Source organism: Sorex fumeus, unplaced genomic scaffold, assembly GCF_029834395.1.
Source record: "Sorex fumeus unplaced genomic scaffold, SorFum_2.1 ptg000002l, whole genome shotgun sequence".
Taxonomy (NCBI): Eukaryota; Metazoa; Chordata; class Mammalia; order Eulipotyphla; family Soricidae; genus Sorex; species Sorex fumeus.
The window spans coordinates 29,458,776-29,486,626 of record NW_026606059.1 but is presented as its reverse complement, the minus strand read 5'-3'; the positions used below and the strand labels follow the sequence as shown (position 1 = coordinate 29,486,626).

Below are 27,851 nucleotides of genomic sequence, written 5' to 3'. Positions count from 1 at the left end.
TTTTTTTTTTTTTTTGCTTTTTGGGTCACACCCAGCAATGCTCAGGGGTTACTCCTGGCTCTGCACTCAGAAATTACTCCTGGTGGTGCTTGGGGGACCATATGGGATGCTGGGAATCGAACCCGGGTCGGCCCTGTGCAAGGCAAATGCCCTACCCGCTGTGCTATCACTCCAGCCCCTGGTCCCCAGCATTCTTAATAAAAGACCCAAACTCAAAAACCCAAAAGCCGCTCTGTGTGTGTGTATGTGTGTGTGTGTGTGTGTGTGTGTGTTTTGGGAAGGTGAGTGCTCCCTCTCTGGAACTGGCAGCTTTGCCAGGTGGTGCCAATTTTGTAGATGGCTAAAAGCAAACCTGACACCTCTGCTAATGTCTGCAGAGTTGTGAACTTAGCTGGCCCTGTGGTGGAGTCAGATGAAATTCATCTCTGTCTTCCTCCTGCACCACTCTTTCCCCAGCTCCCATGAGGAATCCAGGGGCCAAGAACAAAGCAGCCATGTTTGTTTTTCCAGAGCCAGAGAGGGTTGGTGAAAATGGTTCTGACAGCTGTGCTGGGTGGAGGGGTGTGGGGGGGGGGGTGAGTCAACACTGGCCCATGATTCCTTCAAGACTCTGTTTAGTCTGCCTGCTAAGGATGTATAGATACAATTTTTGACTTGAGCTTCATAGTGTAGTTCTTATTCCCGGTCATTTCACTCTCCTGTCTGAAGTGTAAAAATATAACCAAAAAAATTTTTAAAAAGGGTGGGAGGTCGACCTGAGAGATGATACAGCAGGTAGGACACTTGCCTTGCACACAGCTAATGTCAGTTTGATCCCCGGTGTTGTATACGGACCCCGAGCACTGCCAGTGATCGTGATCCCTGAATATAGTTGGGTATGTGCTAAAAACTAAAAGTGAATCAATTCATTGAAAGGGTGAGAGGAAACTTAGTCCAGGATCATATAAAAGAAGGACCTGTTAGAGGAATGCTCATCTTCCTGGTAGAAGGAAGCCAGGGCGACACAGAGCCAAGAGCCACCAGTCAGAGCGGGGTCTGACAATCACCCTCTTCCTTGTTGACTTTCACAGAAGTGGCAGTGCATTGAAGACACGTCAGGCAAACTTCGGATTCACAAGTGTAAAGGCTCTACCGACCTGCTCACAGCCCGACAGAGCACACGAAACCTCTACTCCCGCGGCTTCCATGACAAGGACAAAGAGTGCCACTGTGGAGAGGCCAGCTACCGAGCCAGCAGAAGCCAGAGGAAAAGTCAGCGGCAGTTCCTCAGAAACCAGGGAGCGCCAAGTAAGCCGTCACTTGGGTGTACATCAGGGGTAGCCCACAGCCTTTGTGAGTAGACTTTAGAGAGACAAAGGACTGACTCCTATATTTGGGATCTTATCAATGGTATAGTTTTATGAACAGAAGCAAACAATTATTTTTTCCAATGAAAGAGTGCTACAGAGGTGGTCCAACAGGTAAGCCTTGCATCAGATCAGCTAGCCTTGGTTCAACTGCCAGCACCACTGGGCACAGAGCTAGGAGGAAGCCCTGAACATCGCTGGGTAAGGCCTCCAAACTAAAAAAAAAAAAATACAACCACCAATTTTTTCATGTAAAAGCTAACCTAATTTGCATTTTGGTTTTCATTTAAGCATAGGATATTTTCCCTGGAGCATATAATGCAATTATCAAAACCACTAGATGCTAAATGTACACACACATTAAAGAGTTGCATGGAAACAAAGGGTATGGATAAGGGCAAAGGGTGTAGTTTAAGTCCATTTTATTTTATCTAAACATTATTGTCATAAGATCTGTTTTTACTTTAAATTGTTTAGAGAAGGAAAGGAAAAAAGAAAGTAAAAATGAAAGCCAAGATTTCAATGCCTGTTCATTTAACTAAAAGAAAAAGCATAAATGCTTTGTTTGGTTGTGTTTGAGGGCCCCGACAGGCAGTGCTCTTGGTGGGGTTCGGGGTGTATCAAACCCAGATCAGCTATGTGCAAGCCAAGCACTCTACCCACTGTACTATCACTCTGCCCAATTATAAATACTTTTTTAAAGTGGGATTTATTTATTAGGACATTTCCTGATTCTTTTTGTTGACTGGCAAGGTCAAAATAGTCTAATAAATATGAAAAACACTGCCTAAAAATTTTTGTGTAAAACCCCTATGAAATAGACAGGAAAACCAACAATCAGGCATCTTCCATTGAAGAATAAGAGTCTAGTGCCATCTAGTGGCATGATATAAAAAGTGACTCAACTCTGGTAATTCCTTCCTATATCTTTTGGAAGAAAGGCGTCCACCTGCACAGACCCCATATGCATCTGATAAGCGAGAGCCACACTTGCACAGTTACGCTCTTCTCTAGAATACTGCGCACTTTTTCAGTGCTCCCTACAAACCAGAAAAATGCGTTGGTCTCCCCTGCATTATCTCCCATCAGCTATGTGTTAAATCAGTTTTGGAAATTTTAACCTTTCTTAGAGCAATCTTCTATTATTTATGCAAATAAAATGTATCTAGAGTATTTCCCTTTTGAAGACGCAGTTCACTGCTCTGGGAACACTTCATAATCTTTGGAAGCTTATAGATTATAATTCTAAGTTTCACAGCTATTGGTTGTGCAAACTCGCCAAATGATCGTAACAGCCAAAGCTTCAGTGTTCTTATTCTTATTGTAATAAAGCCTGTTATGGCAATATGATCAGTTTTTAACAGAAGGATTTATTCTAATACCGAAAAACCAAACAAAACAAATATGTATATTTAATATAATATATTGCTACATATTATTTTGTTATATATATTTATATTTGTATATCATTGTTTATTGATTTGCTCGAGCGGGCCCAGTAACATCTCCATTGTAACAATTGTTACTGTGTTTGGCATATCGAATACATCACAGGTAGCTTGCCAGGCTCTGCCGTGCGGGCGAGATACTCTCGGTAGCTTGCCGGGCTCTCCGAGAGGGACAGAGGACTCGAACTAGGGTTGGCCATGTTGGCCGTGTGCAAAGCAAATGCCCTACCCGCTGTGCTATATATCTAGTTTTATGGGTTTTTTAAATTTTTATTTATATTTTTATATATGGGCTGGAGATATATCACAGCAGGTAAGGCTTGCATACAGCACACTTGAGTTTGAGCCACAGCATTACATAGAGTACCCCAGGAGTGATCCTTGAGCACAGAGCCAGGAGTAAGCCTTGGGCACAGCTGAATGTCAGAAAATAATACTAATGAAAATAACGAAAGTGAAACATTACATTGTACCTGAAAGCCACAACATGTTGTGTCTATAGGATATTTAATAAAGTTTGGGTTGTGTTTTTTTTTTTTTAGAACTTTAATTCACAACATGTTCTATGTGGAAAGGATCTTAGAGATCGCCCAGATATACCCCTCCCTGGAGGGATAAAGGGCCTGGAACCCATAGAAGCTGTCATTCCTCAGTGAAATTAGGCAGAGAGAGACCAAGGCCACGCCCTCACCCCGTCCACGCAGTGCGTTTAGGTGTCTGCAGCCTCATCCCGCCTGTCCAGGGGCTGAGCACACTATCTGCCCACTTCCCGGGTGCTCAGGGAGCCAGTGATCTTCTTTCCCAAACTACATGCGTATGTGTCCTCTCTCATTCCCAGAATACAAGCCCCGATTTGTCCACACCCGGCAGACCCGTTCCCTGTCTGTGGAATTTGAAGGTGAAATATACGACATCAACCTGGAAGAGGAGGAGTTGCAAGTGCTGCAGCCCAGGAGCATTGCCAAGCGCCATGACAGGGGCGCCGGGGGGCGCCCAGATACCAGCGGTGGCAACAGGGACATGATGCTGGCAGACAGCAACGCCGTGGGCCTGCCCTCCACTGTCCGAGTGACACACAAGTAGGAAAGCTGGAGGCGTTTGTGGGGGTCTGAGTTCTAAGTCGCCCCTCTTCACCCCCGGCATTATGATTTTGTCCTCTTGTGAAATGCACTCTCGGGGCTGGAGCAATAGCACAGTGGGCAGGGCGTTTGCCTTGCACGCAGCTGACCCGGGTTCGATTCCCAGCATCCCATATGGTTCCCTGAGCACCACCAGGGGTGATTCCTGAGTGCAGAGCCAGGAGTAACCCCTGTGCATAGCCGGGTGTGACCCAAAAAAGCAAAAAAAAAAAATGGTACTCTCGGGACCAGGAGATAAGCATGAATCTCAGAGTTGTGTGCCTTGTGTGTGCTAGGCCCCGAATTCCAGACCCAGCATAGGACCCTTCAGGCATCACTGGGTGTTGAACTTACGCCCCCAAGCATGCTAAGGTGGCCCTGGTTGCCACTGGCACTGCTCAGTGAAAGCAGCATCCTATTGCTGGTCTCTGGTGTTGAGTCCAACCTGGTGAGCCAAGCACCTTCAGGAGTGGGCATCTCTTAGGAAGTAGTCCCAAGATTTCTTTTTTACTATTATTCATTTTTTTTCTTTTTGGGTCACACCCAGCATTGCACGGGGGTTACTCTGGATCATGCACTCAAGAATTACAACTAGCAATGTTGGGGGACCATATAGGATGCTGGGAATCAAACCCGAGTCAGCAGCGTGCAAGGCAAACACCCTACCCGTTGTGCTATCGCTTCAGCCCCTAATTAATTCAATTTTTATAAAGTTCTTGGTAATATGGTATTGGAAGACTGGTCTGCATAAAAACTCTGGGAGGCCGGGAGAACTAGGATATGGGTTAAGACATTTATGTCGTAGGCAATGTCCTGGTTCAATCTCCGGCCCAGTATATGATCTCCTGAGCAATGCCAGGAGTGATCCCTGAGCTGTGCCCTTCCCCAGCCTCCCCCAAAAGTGAAATACATAGTCCAGTTCCAGAGAGTATAGAAGTCTCCAGTGATCCCTTTCACAGCTCTCATAGATTGCCTTGGTTCCTTCCTTCCAAATTCTATTTATCTTCTCTTTCATTTCATCACTCGGTGTATGCAGCTACCAGGAGTCTGCAGGGATGTATCTTCACAACTGGTCTCTCTCGGGAAGTCACTGCAGCATGTTCAGTGCAGAGAGCTGTAGACAAGAATTTGTTCCTATACAGTGCTGACTGACCCCAGGTCCCACTTGTCCTATTTTTCCTGACACTGCTGCTTTGCTTCACAGTTAGTGGGACATTTGAGGAAATAACAACTTGCATGTGATGAGCAGCGAGAGCCCTTCTGACTGCTGAACTCCTGACAAGCCACTCCTGGTCTCCTGGTGGAAACCTGCATTTCCCCTACAGTATTCAATGAGTCTTTCAAACCAAAAGTGTTGGATGAACCCCTGGCTGTAGAGCCACCAATACTGCCTTGCTTTGATGCGGGGGGGGGGGGGGGGGGTAGGAGGATGTCTCAGTGACCCCCCAAGGCCATTCTTTGCCTGCAGCCATAGTCAGGCCACAGGCCACGTTGCCACTTTTTCATGTGTGCGTGTGTGTGTGTGTGCTTTTTGAGTCACACCCAGCAATGCACAGGGGTTACTCCTGGCTCTTCACTCAGGAATTACTCCTAGCGGTGCTCGGGAGACCGTATAGGATGCTGGGAATCAAACCCGGGTCGCCACGTGCAAGGCAAACGCCCTACCCGCTGTGCTATCGCTCCAGCCCCACGTTGCTACTTTTTCTTGTCTTTGTCTCAGTTCTAACCCACCGTGTGCATCCGTGTTCAGAAGGCAACTCCGCTTCCTCTACTGTTTTTCGAGCTTTTGAATTTTAAACTGGTATCTATTCATGTATAAAACAGATTCACAGCTTAACACCTCTCTCTGTGTGTAAGACTCCACACATCCACCACCAGCGCTCCAGCACTACCCGACTCTGCCCAGCCTTCCCACTCACCCTGTCTCTCTGGTAACCACCTTAGTTTTACAGAGTCTAGAAATTAAATTTGAAGTCTTTGTTTTCTGTTTGACTTTCTTCTTCAGAATTCTCTATGAGTGAAACCATCTGATAATTGTCTTTTATTACATCCATCGTGTCTCAGCAGGTCTAATTTCATCTTTTACTGACAATAGTAACACATCTAATCTATTTTCATTTTTGGAGCCAACCTCGTAGGGCTCTGGGGATGCTCCCAGTACAGTGCCAGCAGGAGCTATTCCTCGCACAGTTACTCAGGTATCATTCCAGGAACTGTATACTGCCAGGGTAGCATGTGTTCCTCATGCACAGAAAGGATACACTCCAGCCCCTTGAGCTATATCTCTGCCTCCTCCCATCCTTTTTTTTAAAAAATATTAGAGCATGAAACTATTTCTAATGTTTCAAATTTTTATTCAGGTGCTTCATTCTTCCAAATGATACAATCCATTGTGAGAGAGAACTGTATCAGTCAGCCCGAGCCTGGAAAGACCACAAGGCATACATCGATAAAGAGGTGAGCGCGGCACTGTGATCCCAATGCAAACTTAGCTCCCCGGTCCTGATGTGGTTCTGGGCCAATCCATGCGTCTACTTCATCTCTTTAAAAATGATGATGACACTGGAACAATCAAGTTCTATCTCTCTCTACTTATACCATGATAATTCTGATTGAAGAAAAGCAGTGTCTGACGAGAATGGAGAGTGACACAATGACCTTTTAAAAATTCTGAGAAAATGTGTCAAGGATAAAAAGAGACAGAGGTTAACATATTAGTATCAGTAACATATTAGTGAGAACGATTGAGGCAGACAGAGTCTATGCCCAGTTGGTTTCCCAGCTCATTATCTTCCTAGATGAATAGCTATAATTACGGAATAAAAAAAAAAAAAGAACTGAAAACAAGCACTTAGTACAAAAATGCCTGATATTAACTTGTCGCTGATCAACCCTCCAGATTGAAGCTCTGCAAGATAAGATTAAGAATTTAAGAGAAGTGAGAGGACACCTGAAGAGGAGGAAGCCTGAGGAATGCAGCTGCAGTAAGCAGAGGTGAGCACGTAGCCTTGTCTCCTCTCCAAACACACTTCTACGTGCTATACAGTGATTACAGTGATCTGCACAACACGTGCATCTCCTAGCCAGTCAGAAGCATAAGAATTCGAATTCATCATCACTACCTGAAACTATGCAGGACAAGTTCTCTATGTCATAAACCTTAGTAAGTCCCATGGAGTTAAGATATTTACCATAAAGCAATCACCTTCCTTATATTTTGATTTCTATTTAAGAAAATGAACTGCTCAAAGGTAAGAGAGATTGCTCAATGGACTGAGTGTATGCTCTGCATGCAAGAGGCCAAGTTTTAATTCCCATCCCAGTGACTCTTCATGTACCATCCCAGTGACTCTTCTAGCCCAGAGCCAGGAGTAGATCCCAAGCATGGTCCAGTGTAACCCCAAAACCACCCGGAAAGAACTAATTTGATCAAATGTGTGATTATGAAGATTCACTTTATAAATCCTCTTGCCTCAGGACCCGTGGTGGTGGAAAATGGTCACTGGTGGAGGGATGGGTACTTGATTATTGTATAACTGAAACCCAATCACAAAAATTTGTAAGTCTATAACTGTACCTCATGATGTTTCACTAATAAAAAATTAATTAATTAATTAATTGATCCTCTTGCCTACAGTTATTACAACAAAGAGAAAGGTGCGAAGAAGCAAGAAAAATTAAAAAGCCATCTTCACCCATTCAAGTAAGTCTCTGTTTCCTACATTTCGGGAAGGGGGGAGCAGGAACAGGGCTCTCTGCCAAGCATTTCTGAAAGGCCATAGATACTCCCATCTTCCAAGGTGTGCAACTTGGAAAAAACTTGATTCAGCTAGGAGGGCAGATAAAATAAAGCCAACACCTGAACAAGAGACAGTGGTGATGTTTTGAGGATCCTTTAAGAGGAAGTTCTAATCTAATTCTGAAGTGTTGTCTGCTGATATTTGAGCCAGGTATCTGGGTTTTATTCCATGCACTGTGGATAGTATCAGGGAGATGAAACTCTCTTGCTTAGGCCCATGTGCTCTAGAGAGCATTCTGAAACGGTGTTGACTTCTGCAAGTTGGGAGAAATGTGATTACTTTTTTTTTTTAAGATTAATAAAATTTGAGTGTAAAGGGGATTTTCTATTTAAGACTCAACAAAAATTAAGCCCTTGGAGACTTGAAAGCAACTCGAGTGGTAGAGCAGCTGCCTAGCATGTTTACATGAACCCCACCTCAGCACCACTGGATGGGACTATAATTTTTAACAATAAAAAATATTGTGGCTTTTATGGAAAAATCAAGAAAATTAAAAACTTCTTTCCATGTCTATTTTGTACGATTTATCAAAGAACTTTAGAAGCCTTGTGTAAGTCTTCATGGCATTAGTACTGAGCCCAGAGAGATAGCACAGGGGTCAGTGCACTTGCCTTACATTGTGGCCGACCGTGGTTCAAGTCTCTGTGTTGGCCAAGCACACAGACAGGGGTAGTGAACCCAAGCGCCATCAAATGTACTGTGATATCCTCCAAAATATGAACCATTGGAAAAAAGTCAATTGTCCCAACAGTGTGGATAAAAAAGATCCAGGGCTTCCATTGACAGTTATTGCCACCTAGGGGGGTGCATGTAAAGAAAACCTTTTTTTTTCTTTTAAGTTGAGTCACTGTGAGATAGTTATAAAGCTTTCATGTTTGAGTTTCAGTCATACAATGATTGGATACCCATCCCTCCACCAGTGTACACTTTCCATTCCAATGTCCCCAGTATCCCCCCCCCCTCCTTTCCCACACCTCTCCCTGCCTCTATGGCAGACAGTTTCCGTCTTGCTCTCTCTCTCTCTCTCTCTCTCTCTCTCTCTCTCTCTCTCTCTCTCTCTCCCCCCCCCCCTTTTGGGTATTATGGTTTGCAATACAGATACTGAAAGACCATCGTATTTGGTCCTTTATCTACTTTTAGCACACATCTCCCATCCCGAGCGATTCCTCTAACCATCATTGACTTAGTGATCCCTTCTCTATCCCAACTGCCTTCTCCCACAGCTCATGAGGCAGGATTCCAAGCATGGAGCAATCTTCCTGGCCCTTGTCTCTACTGTTCTTGATTATTAGTTTCATATTTATGTTATTTTATATTCCACAAATGAGTGCAGAAGCTCTATGTCTATCCCTCTTTTTCTGGCTCATTTCACTTAGCATGATACTCTCCATGTCCATCCACTTATAAGCAAATTTCATGCCTTCATCTTTCCTAAAAGCTGAATAGTATTCCATTGTGTAGTTGTACCAAAGTTTTATAAAGAAAATCTTGATCCCCATAAGATTCAGCAAAATGCTGAGGAAATTGTTACTTAAAAAAGTTTGCCTTCTCTATTGTTGATTATATTTTGAGGCCTCTGTGAAAAATAAAGGTCATCTTTTATCATTTCTCCATTATCCTGGGTTTATATGTTTGTGGAGATTCAGAGCAACTATCTTATTTTTTGAGGAAATACTTTCTATTTATTAAGAATCCAGATGTCAATTTATAGTGCTGCATGCCTGGAACACAGATACAGCTGTTATGACATGTTACTCCAATTTAAACAATCTCTTTAATCCCCTGTGTGGAAATAGGGAGGCCGCTCAAGAAGTAGACAGCAAACTTCAGCTTTTCAAGGAGAACCGGAGGCGGAAGAAAGAGCGGAAGGAAAAGAAGCGGCAGAGGAAGGGAGAGGAATGCAGCCTCCCAGGGCTCACCTGCTTCACACACGACAACAACCACTGGCAGACGGCCCCCTTCTGGAACCGTGAGTCTCCGCGCCCCCATACAGAGAGCAGAGACGCTGCCCCAGCTGCTTAGACTAGCCCAGAGCCAACCCCTCCAGAGGAAAACATCACAATGGTCTTTATTGGCAGCAAATTTTTCTCTTATTTTGCAAAAAAAAAATAATTTTACCCCTTTTTATTGGCATTATGTTTAAAATGCCAGGCCCAGAGAGATAGTACAGCGGGTAGGGTATTTGTCTTGCACATGACTGACCTGGTTCGATCCCTGGCATCTCATATGGACCCCCAAGCACTGCCAGGAGTAATTCCTGAGTGAAGAGCCAGAAGTAACCCCCAAGTAACGCTGGGTGTGATGCAAAATAATAATAATAATAATAATAATAATAATATAATAATAATAATAAATAAAATGCCAAGCCCTCTCTCGGAGAGCCCGGCAAGCTACCGAGAGTATTCGATATGCCAGACACAGTAACAACAAAGTCTCCAATGGAGACGTTACTGGGCCCGCTCGAGCCAAGCCCTACCTTAGTTTCTCTGTCTTTATGTTTTTCTTCCTCCCTTTTATGCTTTTTCTTCTCTTCTTTTTTCTTTCTTCCATTCTTTCTTTCCCTTCCTTTTCCCCCTTTTCTTCCTTCCTTCCTTCCTCCCTCCTTTTCTTCATTTCTCCCTCCCTCCCTCCTTTCCTCCTTTCCTTTCTCCTTCCTTCCTTCCTCCACACTCAGGGATATTCCAAATCTATTCCTGGCTTTGTGCTCAAGAAGGTCTGCTGGTAGTGATCAGGGATTCTGGTATGTGGTGCCAGGGACTGAATCAGGACATGCTGCATGCAAGGCAAGCACCTTAACCTGTACACTGTCTTTCCAGCTCCCTGGGTGTTTCTATAATGATTTACTTCACATTATCATTAGAACATACTGCCAGTTCCAGTACAATTGGACTGCACTATTTCTTTTTTCTTTTTTTTTTTAATTTATTTATTTTTTTACAGTTGTAGATTTACAATTTTTTTGTGCTTAGGTTTCAATTATACAATGATCAGATACCCATCCCTCCACCAGTGCCCGTTTTTCACCACCATGGATAATATCCCTCCCACCCCCATCCCCCTATCCCCCCCTGCCTCTGTGGCAGGGCAATCCCCTGTGTTCTCTCTCTCCGTTTGGGTGTTGTGGTCTGCAAAAGAGGCATTGAGTGGCAAACATGTTCACTCCATAGTCTACTTTCGACATGCATCTCCCCTCCTGGGAGGATCCTCCAAACATCCTTTATTTGGTGCTCCCTTCTCTATCTGAACTGCCCTTTCCTCTAGGATACCCGGCTGGCCTCTAAGTTATGGGGTAATCCTCCTGGTGCTGATCTCAGCTATTCTTGGGTATTAATCTCATACTTTGTTACTTTATATCCCCCAGATGAATGCAATCTTTCTATGTCTATCCCTCTCTTTCTGACTCATTTCGCTTAGCATGATACTTTCCATATTGTACCACTTGTATGTAAATTTCATGACTTCATCTTTTCTAACAGCTACATAGTACTCCATTGTGTAGATGTACCAAAGTTTCTTTAACCAAGGACTGCACTATTTCTAAATAAGTAAGTCAACAAACAGTTTTGCCACAAATATAAAGTTTTTGTACTTTATTTCAAGTATAATAAAAGAGGTAAATATAACTTGCAGCAAGGACTATATCAGCATTCTTCAAATAGGGGTTATAAGGTCCTGACTGGGCTCCTAGAATATCCCAAGGGGGCAGAGGTAAAAATTGGATACCTGTGTAGTGCATAGATGATAACAGAGCACAGATGTACTGCCATATTGAGTGATGTTGATTGAGGAGAGACTGGGCACCTGTGGGCAGGGAAATGAATGGGAACTCCCTATATGTTCTACTCAATTTTCCTGCACATCTAAAACAGCTCAAAAAATGAAATCTGTGGGGCTGGAGCGATAGCACAGCAGGTAGGGCATTTGCCTTGCACACGGCTGACCCGGGTTCAATTCCCAGCATACCATATGGTCCCCTGAGCACCACCAGAAGTAACTCCTGAGTGCAGCGCCAGGAGTAACCCCTGAGCATTGCCAGGTGTGACCCAAAAAGCAAAAAAAAAAAAAAATGAAATCAGCGTTGCCATTTGTCAACTGTGGTGACTGCGGAAAAATTAACCTTGCTCATGCCTTTGTTTTCTCATCTGTAAAATGGATTACTAATAGTCATCTATATTGAGGCTCATCTTAAGAATTCAGTGAGTAAATGTATGCATAGGACAAGGCACAAAAGCTCATTACATGTAGCCATCCAAGTTGTTTTCAAAATATTTGCTATAAAACATGTTTCTTTTCATGTGTGAATATTCTGTATTGATTTTTGGTTTCCTATTCCTCTCTTCCTCCCCGCCAGTGTTGCTATTGTTGTTGCAATGACCAGGGATTGCACACAGCCTGGCTGCTGTGGTGCTTACACATGTGTTGCTCTGGTGCTCCCTGGGCGTGCGCCAAGGCTGTGGTTACACACTCAGCCATGGTGCTCACCAAAGTTTGCACTCCTTTTTCTTGTGGTGCTTGCACACATGCTGCTGGGAGTAATGTCCCTGCCATACTCACACCCATGCTCATCAGGGCTACACTTCGAGACTGTGTTAAGATCACATCCTTATTTTTGTGGTATTGGCACAATCCTGACTGCCACGCAGTGAGATGTCTCATGTAATGCCAAGGGTTGCTGACGGCAGAGCTATCCAACTCAAACAGTGAAGCTGGAGATTGCAATAAAGTATGTGGGACTCTCAGGATTTGAACTCATGACCGTAAGCTTGCAAATCAAGTGTTCTAAACCCCTGCATGATTCTCTAAGTCCCATATACAACATGATTCTGAAATTTAATAATTATTACAGGAAAGACCAGCACATTCGGAACTTTCACCTGGCTTTAAAAGGAGAATGTCTTATTTGTTTATTTGTTTTTCAATTAACATACTTTCTAAAAGTCTCTAGAGAACCTGTTGTAGTTTAATAGATGATCATCAGACAAGCATCTCATGATCATGTGTTAAAGAGAATCCATCTATCTTTCCATCTGTTAACCATGGCCAAATCACACAGAGAACAAACCCAAGGTCTATCTTTTAATTAACTGACCATTTTACTTTTTATTTTAAGTAAAATAACCTTCAGTTGAAGATCTGATGCCTTTCTTCCATTCTCCAGTCACTCACGCTATTTTGGAGGCTACTGCTTGACAAGAGCTATGGGGAAGGCAACTCATGAGCTGGAAACTTTTTCTTAACCTTCAGCCTATAATCACCAATGTAGATCACCATGGATATTTCCTCCCAGTTTTTACCAGATCTCACAGCAAATTTGCATTGTGGTGGGGAGGAAGAGGAAGCATGGTGTTTTGTTCGTTTGGGTGTTAGATGATTGGCTTTTGGGTCAAAACAGCAGTGCTCAGGGCTTACCCCTGGCTCTGTGCTCTGGGATTACTCCTGGTATTGCTCAGAGGGTCCATTTGTGGTATCAGGGATCAGCTGTGTGCAAGGCAAGCACCTTAGTCCCTGTTCCTTTTTTTTTAGGGGGGGGGTCACACCAGGCGGTGCTCAAGGGTTACTCCTAGCTCATGCACTCAGGAATTACTCCTGGCAGTGCTTGGGGGAACCATATGGGATGCTGGGAATTGAACCCAGTTCGGCCGTGTGTAAGGCAAATGCCCTACCCGCTATGCTATAGCTCCAGCCCACCTTAGTCCCTGTTCTATCTCTCTAGATGTTTTTAATGTGCAGCCACACAGGAAAGGAAACGCAGACAGGAAGTATAAAGATGAGGGGACCAGGGGTGTGGCCTAGTGGGAGAGTAGCAGTCTCACGGGTACAAAGTCCTGTGCTCCATCCCTGATGCTGCAGCACACAAACAAGCCAAAGGCCACACTGTAAAGATAAGTGAAAGTTGGAGTGACTAGATAATCTACACTTTTATCACTTACTGTTTTTCTTTTTCCTTTGTTTAATCAACAGTGGGATCTTTCTGTGCTTGCACGAGTTCTAACAATAACACCTACTGGTGTTTGCGTACAGTTAATGAGACACATAATTTTCTTTTCTGTGAGTTTGCCACTGGCTTCTTGGAGTATTTTGATATGAATACAGATCCTTATCAAGTAAGTGAATATGTTTCCATTTTATGAATATTGCTAAAGTAGAATAAGCAGAGCATTAATTTAAATTAATTATCCGGCTTCTTCACCCACAGCTCACAAATACAGTGCACACTGTAGAACGAGGCATTTTGAATCAGCTACACCTGCAACTGATGGAGCTGAGAAGCTGCCAAGGATATAAGCAGTGCAACCCAAGACCAAAAGGCCTTGAAGTTGGTAAGGGGGAAAACACTGTTTTCCTATATTCCCTAAAAAAAAAAAAAAAAGAAAAGAAAAATTTCTGTTTTCACATTTTCAGCCTTTGAAACATTTTTATGCATAAAGGTTTAGGTTACTTGATCAAGGTAACTTTCTAGGCAATTCTCTCTAAGTTTTCCTGTGGGTGCATTAAGGAAAGATTTAATATATCAATAACTTGATAAATATCAGTTTGGAGGCAGGGGATGTCCAGTGGCGCAGAGCAACCTCCACCTATCCATGGCACTGGATAGGCTATGAAGTGCCACAGATCAAGCCCAGAGCCCTGTGTGTGATGCCAGGCATGTGTGCCAGCCGTTTGCACTCTCCTCTCGCCCTTGGTGAATATTTTATTCCAATCATTTCCACAATCTGCTCTCTAAGTAAACCTCAGTTCCTGGTGGAAGCATCCATTGGAAGGTGGGATGACAGCTTTAGGGATTTATTTGTTATTGCTGTCAACAGTCATAAGATATACTCTAGGTGAATGTCCTATTTTTAAGGGAATTTGGACAGAAACACACAAAACCCTGTTCCTGCCGATTATGTTTTGGAGTTCTCCCAAAAAGATCCCAGTCCATGACACAGTGAACTGGACTTCTTCTGCTAGCCTTTCCCATCTGTACAAGATATATGAACAATTGGGTATCTTGGGAACAGAGTATAATTGGGCCTGTATGCAATCTGCCTGATGTCCCTTCCTTGACTTGCGGTGTTAAACTTGCTGCTTTCTCCTCTGGCTCCTGGGGGGGCAATTCTTGTCAGTGTGTGTGTTAACTCTTTCCTGGTTACTGAGTTATATTCTGATAAGCCTCCTAGAAATGGGAATACCAGCTGCCCTCAGAAAGGAGTGAGCTGCTGTCGGCGAGTGTGTTGGGATGGCAGAGCATGCCAAACCCAGAAAACTGACAAGCTGGATTCAGGCAGCAGCTGTGTTTCCCTGAGTCCTGAACTGCCGCTGTCTGTATGGCTCCCTGGCAGAGCAAACATGAGCAAAATCTAAGTCAGCAGTTCTCTCTCTCTGGCCCCTGTGACTTGAAGGGGCAGGAAATGATTGACATCAACACTTGTCCTTTCCAGCATGATAGAGTACTGAAGGCTTGTATGTTCGAGGGTCTGAGAAACTATAAATCTGAGAAATGTCTTGTCTCAGCCATTAGTCGATACTTCTTATGGAACACCCTCATGGCCTGTCGCCAGTCAGAGGAGGCAGTTTTGACTTTAAAATAGGTCTTTGGCTCATTGACTCACTCAGATCAAATCTTTTCAAATATTCTACTTATCTGTTGATCTGTATCCTAAATCTTACACACACACGCGCGCGCACACACACACACACACACACACACACATGCACATGCACATGTACACACCTCTACGTCATAAGAAGGACCTGGAAACTAAACCAATTATTAGAGGAACTAGAAATATTACACTCAGGTATTTCTTCCTCAGAGAGCACAGTACTCATATCAGTGATGGTCTGACTCTACTCAGGGAAATGAGAGGAGTCCCTGGTGGTGAGCTGGAGTCAGTTGCTTCTCATAGGCTCTAAGTCCTGTGTCCCCTCTGGGCTAGTGTTTCCCAAAAGAGACAATAACATATCTCCCATCCCTGCCCCTGGCTGCAGGAAAGATCTAAGGAAATGAAGGGCACCTATTAGTAGCCTCAAGTGTAACTGGGAGATACTTTCTTTTTGTTTGAAAAGGTGAATTTCCAGGGCAAATTGAGTGATTTTTTTTTCTAAAAAGGGAGCAGTCGCAGATAATTAGTGCTACACTCTGCTTAAACAGTTCCTAAGTGAGATGATTATTGACTCTTTATTTGTTCAACGTTTTGTCCAAAAATAATCAAAATTTTACGTGTACTAAAACTTCTAGAAATTTTTACGTGGACCTCCAGAAAAGTATTTTAAAGTGGTTCCATCTTTCTCAGTCTTCTCCATTTTTCATATGGTCTCCTGCCTGTTTTACCCTAAACCTTTATATAATCTATATCATTTCTAATCCTTATTTTGAACCATCTAATAGAAAAACTGCTGGACTTTAGCACTGTCTGTATTTAACACAGTATCTTTCTTTCTAGGATTTTGATGTTGTGTACGGAAAACTACATAGTCAATGTTTGCTTGGAGGGGTGGTGTACTTCTTTTTATTCTAAAGCTAACATAAGTTACTCTTGTATTTTCCTATATCAGGAAATAAAGATGGCGGAAGCTATGACCTACACAGGTATTCATATGTTTTTATTCACCTCAGCAGCTTCTTTCCCAATAATTGCATGATCCGACCACTTCAACTAATTTCTGTTTCTTACCATGTTGCACAAAGCATAGCTTGGGGTGTATGCATGTTCTAATGACATTCTCCATCACATTGTGTCACTGGTTACAGATCTGTCATTACCTTTTCAAGGAGCTCACTGTCACAGCAGGATGTCTCTCTGGGCCATGCCTTCACTCTCGCGCTTGTCTGCTTGATGGATGATGCTGTTTTAGCATGGAATGATGTAGCACTCTAGCCCTGTAGCACTGTCCTCCCGTTGTTCATCGATTTGCTTGGGCGGGCACCAGTAACATCTCACAACAAATTGTGAGACTTGTTGTTACTGTTTTTGGCATATTGAATACATCATGGGTAGCTTGCCAATCTTTGCTGTGCGGGCAAGATACTCTTGGTAGCTTGCCGGGCTCTCCAAGAGGGGTGGAAGAATCAAACCCGGGAAGGCCGCATGCAAGGCAAACGCCCTACCCGCTGTGCTATCGCTCCAGCCTGTGGAATAATGTAAAAGGAGAAAAAAAAAAACAGGATCTTTGGAAATCTCCAGGCAGGGTGGTAGCATTCTTTTTCTTGCATTTTTAGACCTTGACTGCTGGGGAGGCTTCCTAGACTCCAGATAGAGTTTAAACAAATACAATGCCCTGAGCACAAAAGGAGGAGTGAGAATTTTAAGAGGTTGGAGAGAGTAGAAGGACCTTTCTTGTTAACAGCAGCTGTGATTGAAATCTTCGTAGGAGCAGGCAATTGAAGAGAAGGTGCTGAGAACTGGGACTTTCAGAACTATGTGGACATAGCATGGAGACAATAGTGCGTGGCATTCAAAAGTTTCATTGATAATGCCAGTCCACGCTTCTCCCACTCTTGTCCCACTCTGTCCCTCTCCTTACCTGCTTTGGAGGGAGCACCTGGGTGACTGGTTATTGTGTCAACCCTTGAGACATTCCTCTTCCAAGTATAGACCTTGGGTAGGTCTTATCACAAAAAAGAGAAAGGAACATCTCATAATCTTGACTGAAGGGAAATTGAGGCACCAACCTGCAAGCACCTTAATCAATGAATCTATTTGGGAGAAATTTTTCCATTAAAGAATATGGACAGATGCCACCTGTGTTAATATCATCTCAGAGAAATAAAAAGAATATTGCCAGCCAAGGCACTCTCAGGGTCCCATAGAGCCGTACTCAACCTCCTCAGTGAAGATTTTAGAGGACAGATCAGACAAAATGCTAAATGACTATGAGAAAAGTAGTGGGGAAGATAGAAACAAAACAAAGGTTTGGGGAATAATTATAACCATATATCAATCTCTTCTTTTTCTCTTCTCTCTTGTCTTTGTTTTTTTGTTTTCCTTTCCTCACTCCACCCCCAACCCTGACCCCCTATCACCCCTTAGCACACGTAAGACAGAGCAGAAGAATCCTCTCCTAAGCTGGTCTCACCCGGGCTATGGGCTGACGAGGTAATATCCCATGCTGACCAACTGTCTAGGAGTCACATGAAATCGTTTCTAAAGTGTGACGCTTTGGATGGACCTGACCCTTAAGATTAACTTGGTAGTTTTGTTTTGATGCACTCAACTTTACAACTATGGGGTTTTAAGTCTGACCTGATTTTAGGACAATCCTGAAAGAGGTCAAAGGGTATTTACAGGTTACTTGAGGCATAGCCTGAGTAGGAATTATAAATCTTCCTCAGGTAATCCCCGGACAGCTTGGAGATACAGAACGTTTGTGTGTATATACGTGTTTTTGTGTTTTTGTTGTTGCTGTTTGTTTTTAAGTCTCTACCCAACTGTGTACAGGGCTTCCTCCTGTGTTCTCAGGTATCACTCCTATTAGTGGCTGGGGGCTGTTGTGGTGTCAGTGATTGAACTGGGGTTGACTATGTGCAAGGCAAGTGCCTTCACCCCTATAGAGTCCCTCCAGCTCTGCTATACAGAATGTTAACTGTGCTCCAGTCACAATTGCATCGCAACCCTGTGGACTCTCCCCTTCCTTGGTCCCACTGGCCACCTCTCAGTGGGAACAAATCCATCATTTCTGATGCCACTTTGATGCATCTATAACATCATTTTTGATGGAATTTCCCTGTCTGGTGTTGACCCCGTAACCTCAGTGAAAATGTGCAAATAGGAGTGACAGAATGTTTCCTGATGTTTAAGACTTCTTCAAAATTCCTTACCAAGGACAATTTTTAGGATACCTGATAACTCAAAATGCCCATCATTTGGCCTCTTCCATTCTATAACCCACGACACAAGCTCTCTTCCTATCATTATCCCCATTTTCCAAATTAGAAAACTGAGTAACAGAGAAACCATCTCAGATCCCCCAAATTATACATCTGATAAATGTTGGAATAGGGTTTGAAGCCAGGAACTCTAGTTCGAGCATATGCCTTTAATCTCTACCTAATCTGATTTTTTCACCTCTGTAATAACTTTTCACATGTAAATTAGTATAGAGATGCATAACAATATATAGGATTACAAAATACTTAGAAAGTGGTTAGTACAATTATTACAAGTAAGTTCTGAGTTTATGTTATTTTATGACTGATATTTGATAATACCCATGATGAGAGCTAATATAAAGAACCCTAGAATTAATTAATTGGAATAATCCATTCACATTAATGGATATTAAAATTAGCCATTTTTAGGCCAGAGAGGTAGTACAACAGGTAGGGTGCTTGTCTTGCATCCAGCTTACTTAGATTCAATCCCCAACATCACATATGGTTCTCTAAACACTGCTAAGGAGTAAACAAAGCCAAAAAAACCCCAAAAAAGATAATAATAAAATTAACATCTTTTATTTCTGATTAAATATTAAAAGGGAATATTACTTGCATTTTTACCAATAAGCCAGTATGTCATATTCATCAGCCTTTGACCATATAAATTACTCATTCATAGATGCATAATATCTTAGATTTATGTCTATCTCTTAGTTGAAGATATTCAGTCATTATTTTATTAAGAAAACAATCTAGTTCAGAAATTGTCTATGCATGGCAAATGTCTATAAAGAGGTATTTATAATGAACACTGCTATAGGACACCGGTCAGAAGTCTTGAAATTCAAAAACCCAAATGAAATTCCATTTGCTCTGAAATAAAATTTTGCTCAAGTAGCTTGAAAATCACCTGGGATATACACTTATTTGGTTGCAAATACTGGAAATACTGTGCCCTTCAGAAAGGCATACTTGTACAGAAAAACAGTTTAGGAGAAAAGAACAGATATACAAGTAAGACACTCTGCTCACTCAGGTTCTCTCAATTTGGAAAAACGAACTGAGTGTTCTCTGTACTTGGAAAAGTTTTAGTGATTAAAACATCCTGCCAGAGGACCAGAGCAATAGTGCAGTGTGTAGGACATTTGCCTTGCACACGGCTGATCCAGGTTCAGTCCCCGGCATCCCATATAGCCCTGAGCACCAACAGGACTAATTCCTGAGTGCAGAGCCAGGAGTAACCCCTGAGCACTGCTGGGTGTGACCCAAAAAAACAAAAAACAAAAATAAATACAACATCCTGCCAGTTAGTAATGGTCACCAAATTACAACAAACACTATGACTTCTGGTTGACCCACTACTTACTCTTTTAAGTTGTAGACTACTGACCAGGTGGACTCCATAGCTTGCTTGCTGTAGAGCACACACACCAGAATCTTCTCCAGATAGATGTTCAGTGGACGAGTTCTCACAGTGCTGAGGAACTCAGAAAAAAGGAATGAGAGTCAGGAAAGAATTGGGAGGTAGAGATGATGCTCAGACTTCATGTTAAAGACATTAAGACTGAGGCTTGAACGATAGCCCAGCAGGTAGGGCGTTTACCTTGCACGCAGCCAACCCGGGTTCGATTCCCAGCATCCCATATGGTCCCCCAGGCACTTCCAGGAGTAATTCCTAAGTGCAGAGCCAGGAGTAACTAACCACTGTGCATCTCCGAGTGCAAAAAGAAAAGAAAAGTAAAAGAAGACACTAAGACTGACCAGAATGGCAAAGCAGGAGAGCTTGTTCTAGGAATTAACACAGTTCCTGAGGAAGGAGCTTCCTGCTGCTTCCAGGAAGTTGTATGTTCTGTGATGCCAAGAGATGTGACAGAGCTGAGTAGAAATGGCAAAAGAAAGAGGCTGAACATGTAGGCAGGAGCCACGGCAGGAGCCAGGCAGTCTCTGTAGAAACTACCCTTTTTCGTGTGTCTCTTAAGTTATCCATCTGTAGATTGAGCATGATATAACTATGGGGTCATATATTTGAAGTAAGTGTCATCCAGAAAGAAATGACTAACTACACTGTGATCTGAGCAAACTTGATTTCCCAGAGTGGACATTTTCCTTCCATTTCAGGCGTGCATGAGAAATACTTGAATCATCTTCATTTTTTTTCCAAAATTAATTTTTCAGAAAAAAATGTTACCCGTATTGTTTTTTTCTTGTTCTTTCTTTCCTTACACACACACACACACACACACACACACACACACACACACACACACACCATTCATATTTTGGAAGCTGTCTTCAAAGTAAGTACTAGATATAGAAGTGCTAGATAAATAATTAAATTACTGAACACATGGGTAAGATGTTTAGAGGAATATGTTAAACATTGTCAGACTAACTCCTTTTCTTATAAGCTATTCAACTTTGCATTCCCACATCATTGTTATGAATACTTTTTATTGCTATTGAGATTTAAAATTTTTTTCAAATCAAATGACAAAGTATATCTGTATTTCTGTTTTTATGCTTTTAATATACATTGTTCTTTCCCTAGTATTTCCAAGCTTTCATTCTAATCATTAATTTTTCTGATAGGCATACTTAAAGCTGTTAATTTCTTCTAATTTCTACTTTAAATACACCAGAACTTCTATTAACTAGTATTTTTTTATCATTTTAAATAAATTCTATCATTTTAGTAGGTAATTTTTCTCTTCTCCCAGATGCTACTTAATAGGCTTGTCATTTCTAGGTTTTCCCATTTTAATTTTATTTCTAGTTATTGCATTGTGGCAAAGTATTGTCATTGTTCCCTGTATGCAACTTATTGATTCATTCCTTGTGATCTAATACATACTCAAAACCTGTGAGTTCCTGTGTGTTTGAGAATATGTAACTTCAATCGTCAGAAGCTACTTATCTTGTATTTAGTTCTTTTCCATTCTTTTTTGTTTTTAGTACATTTGACCTGTCTTGAATTGATTACTTTCTATTTCTTTTTTGGTGGGGGTGGGGTGCCATATCTGGTGGTGCTCGGGGGACCACATACAGTGCCTGGGATTGAAGATGTGGCAACCACAAGCAGGTTAAGCACCTGAACCCCTGTTCTAGCTCTCCAGCCCCAATATAATTCTATTTGTTTTCTGCTGCATCTTGAACAGATAGATTCTTCTTTATAAATATGTAAATTCCTTCAGTCCTTTGGAATTTACGGTCTGTAATTTTGACCTGTTGGTTGTCTTTTAACTTACACAATTTAATGTTCCTAGTCCCTGTTTCTTATCTAACCTTTCATATCTCATTGATAGATTTTCAGTAGTTCAGTGATTCCCAATTTAAATAATACTCAGTGAATAAAGTTTTCAGCTTTTTTTCTATCTCTTCCCATTTCAGTTGCCTTATTTTTATTTTGTCATATAAAAATTGTATATATGTTTTAACCCTTTCTCTACCTTTGTCTTACTCCTCAAGTTGATAATTATGTTAAAAACTAACCCAAACTTTTTACTGTTTTTTCTGTGAATTCTTAAATGAAGCATAACCCAGCAAAGTGTCCAAGAAGAGTTAATGTATATAGTACTCTCTCTGCCTCCTCACATTTCAAGCCTGTTTTTCTCTAGTCTCACTACTTGAAAAAGGAAAGGCTGGATAGAAGATCGTTGATTCATACTTTAATTTCTGATTTAGAATGATTTTCACATCCTCTACTGCTCCAATAAGAACACTAACTTTACTTTGCTTTGATGTGTGATATTCCCTTTACTTTATGCTTATTTTGGCAGGTATTTTTTGAAGACAATGGATTTTATACTCTTATTATTTGTATTTTGCAACAATTCCATGTACATTTTGGCTGTATTTATTAATTTCCTGAATTTGAAGTATTCGTAAAACTTCTTGTTCCAGTGTATCATTTTCATTAATAAACCCAGTATATTTTCTATTTCCTCTTTTTAGTTTGTTTGGGAGGGGTGGTTATGTGCTTTTGCAATTTTTCTGTTTCTTTTTTGTTTTATAGGCCTTGAAATTCACCTACTGTGTGCCCGCCTGTTCTTTGTTCTTCCTTTTATTCTTCATCATGCAATTCCTTTTATTAAAAACAATTATTGAAGTATTATAGCTTAAAATGATTTTTTTAATTAGCTTCAAGGTCATGTTGTAGAAGCTGGGTTTGTTTTTTTTAATTGAATTACCATGAGCTACACTTACAAAACTCTCATATTTGAGTTTCAGTCATACAAAGATTGAACACCCATCCCTCTACCAGTGTACCTTTTCCACCACCAGTGTTCCCAGTATCCCTCCCCCCTTCCCACCATTCCACCCCTACCCCTGCCTCTATGGCAGACAATTTCCCTCTTACTCTCTCTCTACTTTTGGGCATTAAGGTTTGCAGTACAGATACTGAGAGGTCATCATGTTTAGTCATTTATTTACTTTCACTACACATTTCCCATCCCGAGCAATTTCTCTAACCATCATTGACTTAGTGATCCCTTCTCTATCCCAGCTGCCTTCTTCCCCAGCTCATAAGGCAGGCTTGCAACCATGGAGCAATCTTCCTGGCCCTTGTCTCTACTGTCCTTGGGTGTTAGTCTCATATTATGATATTTTATATTCCACAAATGTGTATAGTCATTTTATATCTGTCCCTCTCTTTCTGACTCATTTCATTCAGAATGATACTCTCCATGTCCATCCAATTATAAGCAAATTTCATGACTTCATCTTTCCTAACAGCTGCATAGTATTCTATTGTGTAGATGTACCTAATTATTTAACCAGTCATCTATTCTCAGGCATTTGGGTTGTATTCAGATTCTGGCTATTTTGAACAGTGCTACAATGAACATACAGGTGCAGATGTCATTTCTACTGTGCTTTTTTGCACCCTCAGGATATATTCCCAGAAGTGGTACTGATGGGTCAAATGTGAGCTCAATTTCTAGTTTTTGAAGGAATGCCCATATTGTTTTCCAGAAAGGTTGGACAAGTCAGAATTCCCACAAACAATGAAAGAGAGTTCCTTTCTTCTCACATCCGTGCCAGCACTGGTAGATTAAACTGATATTAAAGTTATTATTTTATAATTGCAGATCACTATACCAGTGATAGCAGGTCCTCCACTATTACCCCCACAGTCTTTTCCCTCTCCTCTCCACACCCTCAGTTCCCAGTTCTATTGATCGTGTCTCAGGATTTATTTACACTGGGAATGTCTAATCCTTTTTTTGTTTCTTTTATCCTCTGCATATGAGCAGGATCATTTGGCATTTATTTTTTGCTTTCTCATACTTCAGTCAGCATGACTCCCTCCAGTTCCATTCAGATCGCAACAAACTATAAGATTGTATCTTTTCTTATAGCTGAATAGTATTCCATTGTTATTACTCAATCTCTAAAAGGTATTTCTCTCCCTTTGATCATTTTCTCTCTGAAGCAATGTCTTTTAAAGTCTGCAAAGTTAGTTCCTACACACTTCTAAGTTTTCCCCTCGTCATCAGCCCTGAGATCACTGGACCATCATAATATTTTATACTCTAGGTTAGCATTCTTTGTCAATGACTTCAAATCCATCCTTCCTGCCTTCCTTCCTTCCTGCCTTCCTTCCTTCACTTATTTCTTCTTGCCTTCATTCCTTCCTTCCTTCATTCCTTCCCTTCTTTCTTCTTGCCTTCTTGCCTGCCTGCCTGCCTGCCTGCCTGCCTTCCTTCCTTCCTTCCTTCCTTCCTTCCTCCCTCCCTCCCTCCCTCCCTCTCTTCTTCCTTCCTTCCTTCCTTCCTTCCTTCCTTCCTTCCTTCCTTCCTTCCTTCCTTCCTCTACACCATTTTCCCAGGGCCTTTGCCCAAAGTGAGACCTACAGCTCTACTGGGATTTGGCACTAACATTTTTTTAAACTTACAGGCCTTTTGAAGAGTATATATAAAATGTTTTGTCCTCTAGTTATATTGAGGATGTGTTTTTTGTGTAGCTATACTTACTGCTGATCTATATGGCTCTGTGTGTAACTCATTGTATTAAACCAGGCCATCTCTTTCTGATTTGTACTTGGGCATTACTGGGAAAAAAATGTTTTCTGTGGGACTATAGTCATGTTGGTGAGGTAGAAAGTTTGGAGAGAAAGTTGTTGCATTCATTGTATGCCAAGAAAAGCTCTCAAAGGCAGACTTAAAACTTTTACAACCTAGAACTTTTAGAACTTTTTAAAATTTAGACCCTTTTAGCACAAGAACAAAAAAAATCAAAGAAATAGAAATAAGAATTTGAGTCAAAGAGTTAAATTGCATGTATATTTCCATTTTATACTGAATGACAAAGAGTAGAAAATTAAAATTTCTTACTGAGCATTGCCCATTACATTAAAATACTTTTGAACTTATCATTCACACAGTAACTCTATAAGTAGTAAAAGTTTTATCACAGAACTATTCTTACTTTTGACAGAGTATTAAGACTCAGGGAAATACTTCCTTGAGTTCTGATTTCTAGAGGTGACTTGAATAAAGCCAGAGGTAGAACACAAGCCCCCACATGGTGCATTTACAGCCTCAGTTGTGCCTCCTCATCAATGTCTTTGCTCATTTAAAACTCTTTCTGAATTTTTGTTACAATGCAATCATAACCTAGGACCTCTCCTTAGTAGGAGAAATGGCATCCTCAATATAACCTCACATTACTGGGGGGGAAACTGTGTTCAATTTTAAAATTAATTTGTCTTGTAAACATACATGAAGTTGCTTTTCAACAAGTAAGAAATGTTTTCTCCACTAATATTTGTTGTTCCTCTCTGTTCACAGAGGACAGTTATGGGATGGATGGGAAGGTTAATCTGCCTGATCTCACAGCAGATGTCAACTGGCAAGGCCTGGAGGATTTATACAGTGTAAATGAAAGTGTCTATGCGTACAGACAAGACTATAGACTTAGTCTGGGTGACTGGACTAATTACTTGAAGGATGTAGATAGAGTATTTGCACTGCTGACCAGTCACGATGAGCAAAGGAAAGCTAATGAGAGTGAGGGGTTCCTGGCTGAACCTCCCAAGGTCCCAGTGCCAGGAGAGTTGGCCTCCCCTGAGTCAGATGAAGAAGACCTGATGCATCTGGTTAGGAAAGCACCCCATTCGTCTTGGCCAACTGACCTGCAAACCCTGCATTTGAACAAACCAACATTCAGTCCAGACAGCACACTTGAATGGAACAATGACATTCCAGAAGTCAGTCGCCTGAATTCTGAACACTGGAGAAATCACAAAACTGAACAATGGATGGAGCAGAAAGAGATGAATCATCTGGAAACCGATTTTAGTGGCAATGGCCTGATGGAGCCCGTGCTCCCACCTGGCCCGAGACTGCAGCCCCTGAGCAGGCACCGAAAAGAATACACCCAGCATGGTGGTTTAGAAGAACAGGCTTTCCAAGATCAGCTGCATCTTCCTGTGTATTCTGGGGTTGAGTCTATTCATCCTGTGACCGAAGCGCCCATCAGGAAGCAGCCCAGTAACTCCAGCAGTGTGAAGCAGATGATGAGTGAGGTGGGAGGGAATCGCACGGCAGAGGGCTTCCTGGGTGCCGAAGGCAGCGCCTCTCTCCCATTCGCCTCCGATTAGATGGCATTGTCACCCTATCTTGCACACAGTATTTTTTTAAACTTCTGATTAATAAACCAATAGAACGAATCATGACAACCAACATTCCAGGCTACCCTAGTTACCTGTGTAGAGTAGAACGTGTGCATGGGAATAGCACGCACACGAGACTCGGTGTTGTAGCTCACTGTTGGTCAAGAGTAGAAAAAGAGGTCAATTTGTACTTGTTTCTTTGTTGGGGATAGGGGGGGCATACTAAAAACAGTATTATCTTTCAGAGGTTCTAGGGCGATGCATATAAAAAAGTTATCCAGTCCCGATGGCTAGCTTTATGCCTTTAAGGAGTGTCTGAAATTTGACGTCTAAGTCTTTCTCTACCCTTTCCACTGCCTGAGAAATGTGGTTTTGATTTCAACCACCGGAATTTCTCAGTGGCATCATTTGGGGGTCAAAGTTTTTGCTCTTTGAGACCAGAATGCCATTTCTATTTGATTAATCTTTTTTTAAAGGAAGGAAGAAAGAAAGAAAGAAAGAAAGAAAGAAAGAAAGAAAGAAAGAAAGAAAGAAATCAGATTTGTCAGTCTCACTGATTGCTATCAGTGTGACAGAGTTAAAGAGACCCCCACGAATGACACACAGTATGAATCCCCATATTGTTAAATGTAAAACTTTTTGCCAGAAAATAGTGCATGTGTTTTACCTTGACTTGCTAAAATCAATTAGCAGAAAGGCCTGGCTAAAGGTGTTGGCAGTACAAATAAATGAAAAACAAAGATTGCCTGCTTTCTCTGTCCTGACCTCAAAATGTTCATCATATACTTAAGATTGATCATTTTTTTTATTATTTTCTTAACAGGATAGAAGGACTGAAGCTCTTTTATAATCTTTGTTTTGCTTTCTTAACCTGGCTCATAAGCTTAAGTGTTGAGAAGATAAGTTTAGTTTAGAATTTATAGAATGAAATTTTTTCAATAAAACAAACTCATAATGTTTCATAACAAACACACTGTATGTGTTAAAAGATTATTTTAAGGCCTTCACCAAGTGCTGGTTTTTTAAAGGCATGATTTAAAACAGCTTTGAAAATCTGTTTTCTTGAAAATGTATTTGTTATGTATTAGGTGTTTCAATACCAGCAAAAGGATTACCTCACTGAGTGTTATCAGTAGCCTAATCAACTTCCCAAGAAGGTTATATTTTTTTTTAGCTTAACCACAATTTTTTTTTATTTTTAGATAAATCAAATACATAGGTAAATTATGTTGTTTTCTTTAAGTGTTTATGGTAAACTCTTTTAAAGAAAATTTGATATTACAGTTGAATCTTTGATAACTTTAAGTCTATCATAGACTGTACATATGTTGAAATTAACTAGTTCTATATCAGATGTGTGTGTCACCAATTGAATGGCAGAAGAAACATATTTATGGTCATGAATGGTGTACTTTGTAAAAAGGTCTCAAGTTACTGGGAAGCATACCTTTTTTTAATCTTGTGTAATAATCTGTGATACTTTTATAGAACAATTCTGGCTTCAGGAAAGTCTAGAAGCAATATTTCTTGAAATAAAGATGTTTAAACTTTACCTGCTTCAGAGAAATGGTCTTAACCAAGTTTTCATGACATACCTATTCCTTGCATGTAGAGTTAAGTTCTGATATTGGTTTTTTGAGTGAATATCAGTCATATTGGTAATATT

General features: G+C 41.4%; 1 protein-coding gene across 6 annotated transcripts in view; it reads left to right on the top strand.

Moving 5' to 3' along the window:
• SULF1 (sulfatase 1) overlaps window positions 1–27,737 on the top strand; it is a 185,275-nt gene extending 157,538 nt beyond the window's left edge. For 4 of the 6 annotated variants that reach the window (XM_056108884.1, XM_056108943.1, XM_056108971.1 and 1 more), the window contains 9 exons: window positions 1,071–1,287; window positions 3,633–3,873; window positions 6,273–6,369; window positions 6,812–6,906; window positions 7,550–7,615; window positions 9,509–9,681; window positions 13,674–13,816; window positions 13,909–14,032; window positions 16,251–16,411. In XM_056108884.1, coding sequence (XP_055964859.1) covers window positions 1,071–1,287; window positions 3,633–3,873; window positions 6,273–6,369; window positions 6,812–6,906; window positions 7,550–7,615; window positions 9,509–9,681; window positions 13,674–13,816; window positions 13,909–14,032; window positions 16,251–16,411 — 1,317 coding nt within the window. Of the gene's footprint in view, window positions 1–1,070; window positions 1,288–3,632; window positions 3,874–6,272; window positions 6,370–6,811; window positions 6,907–7,549; window positions 7,616–9,508; window positions 9,682–13,673; window positions 13,817–13,908; window positions 14,033–16,250; window positions 16,412–17,725; window positions 17,792–25,361 lie in introns of those variants that run through there. The other 2 variants (XM_056109034.1, XM_056109095.1) reach the window with 2 other exon arrangements.
• Window positions 27,738–27,851: the final 114 nt, after the last annotated feature.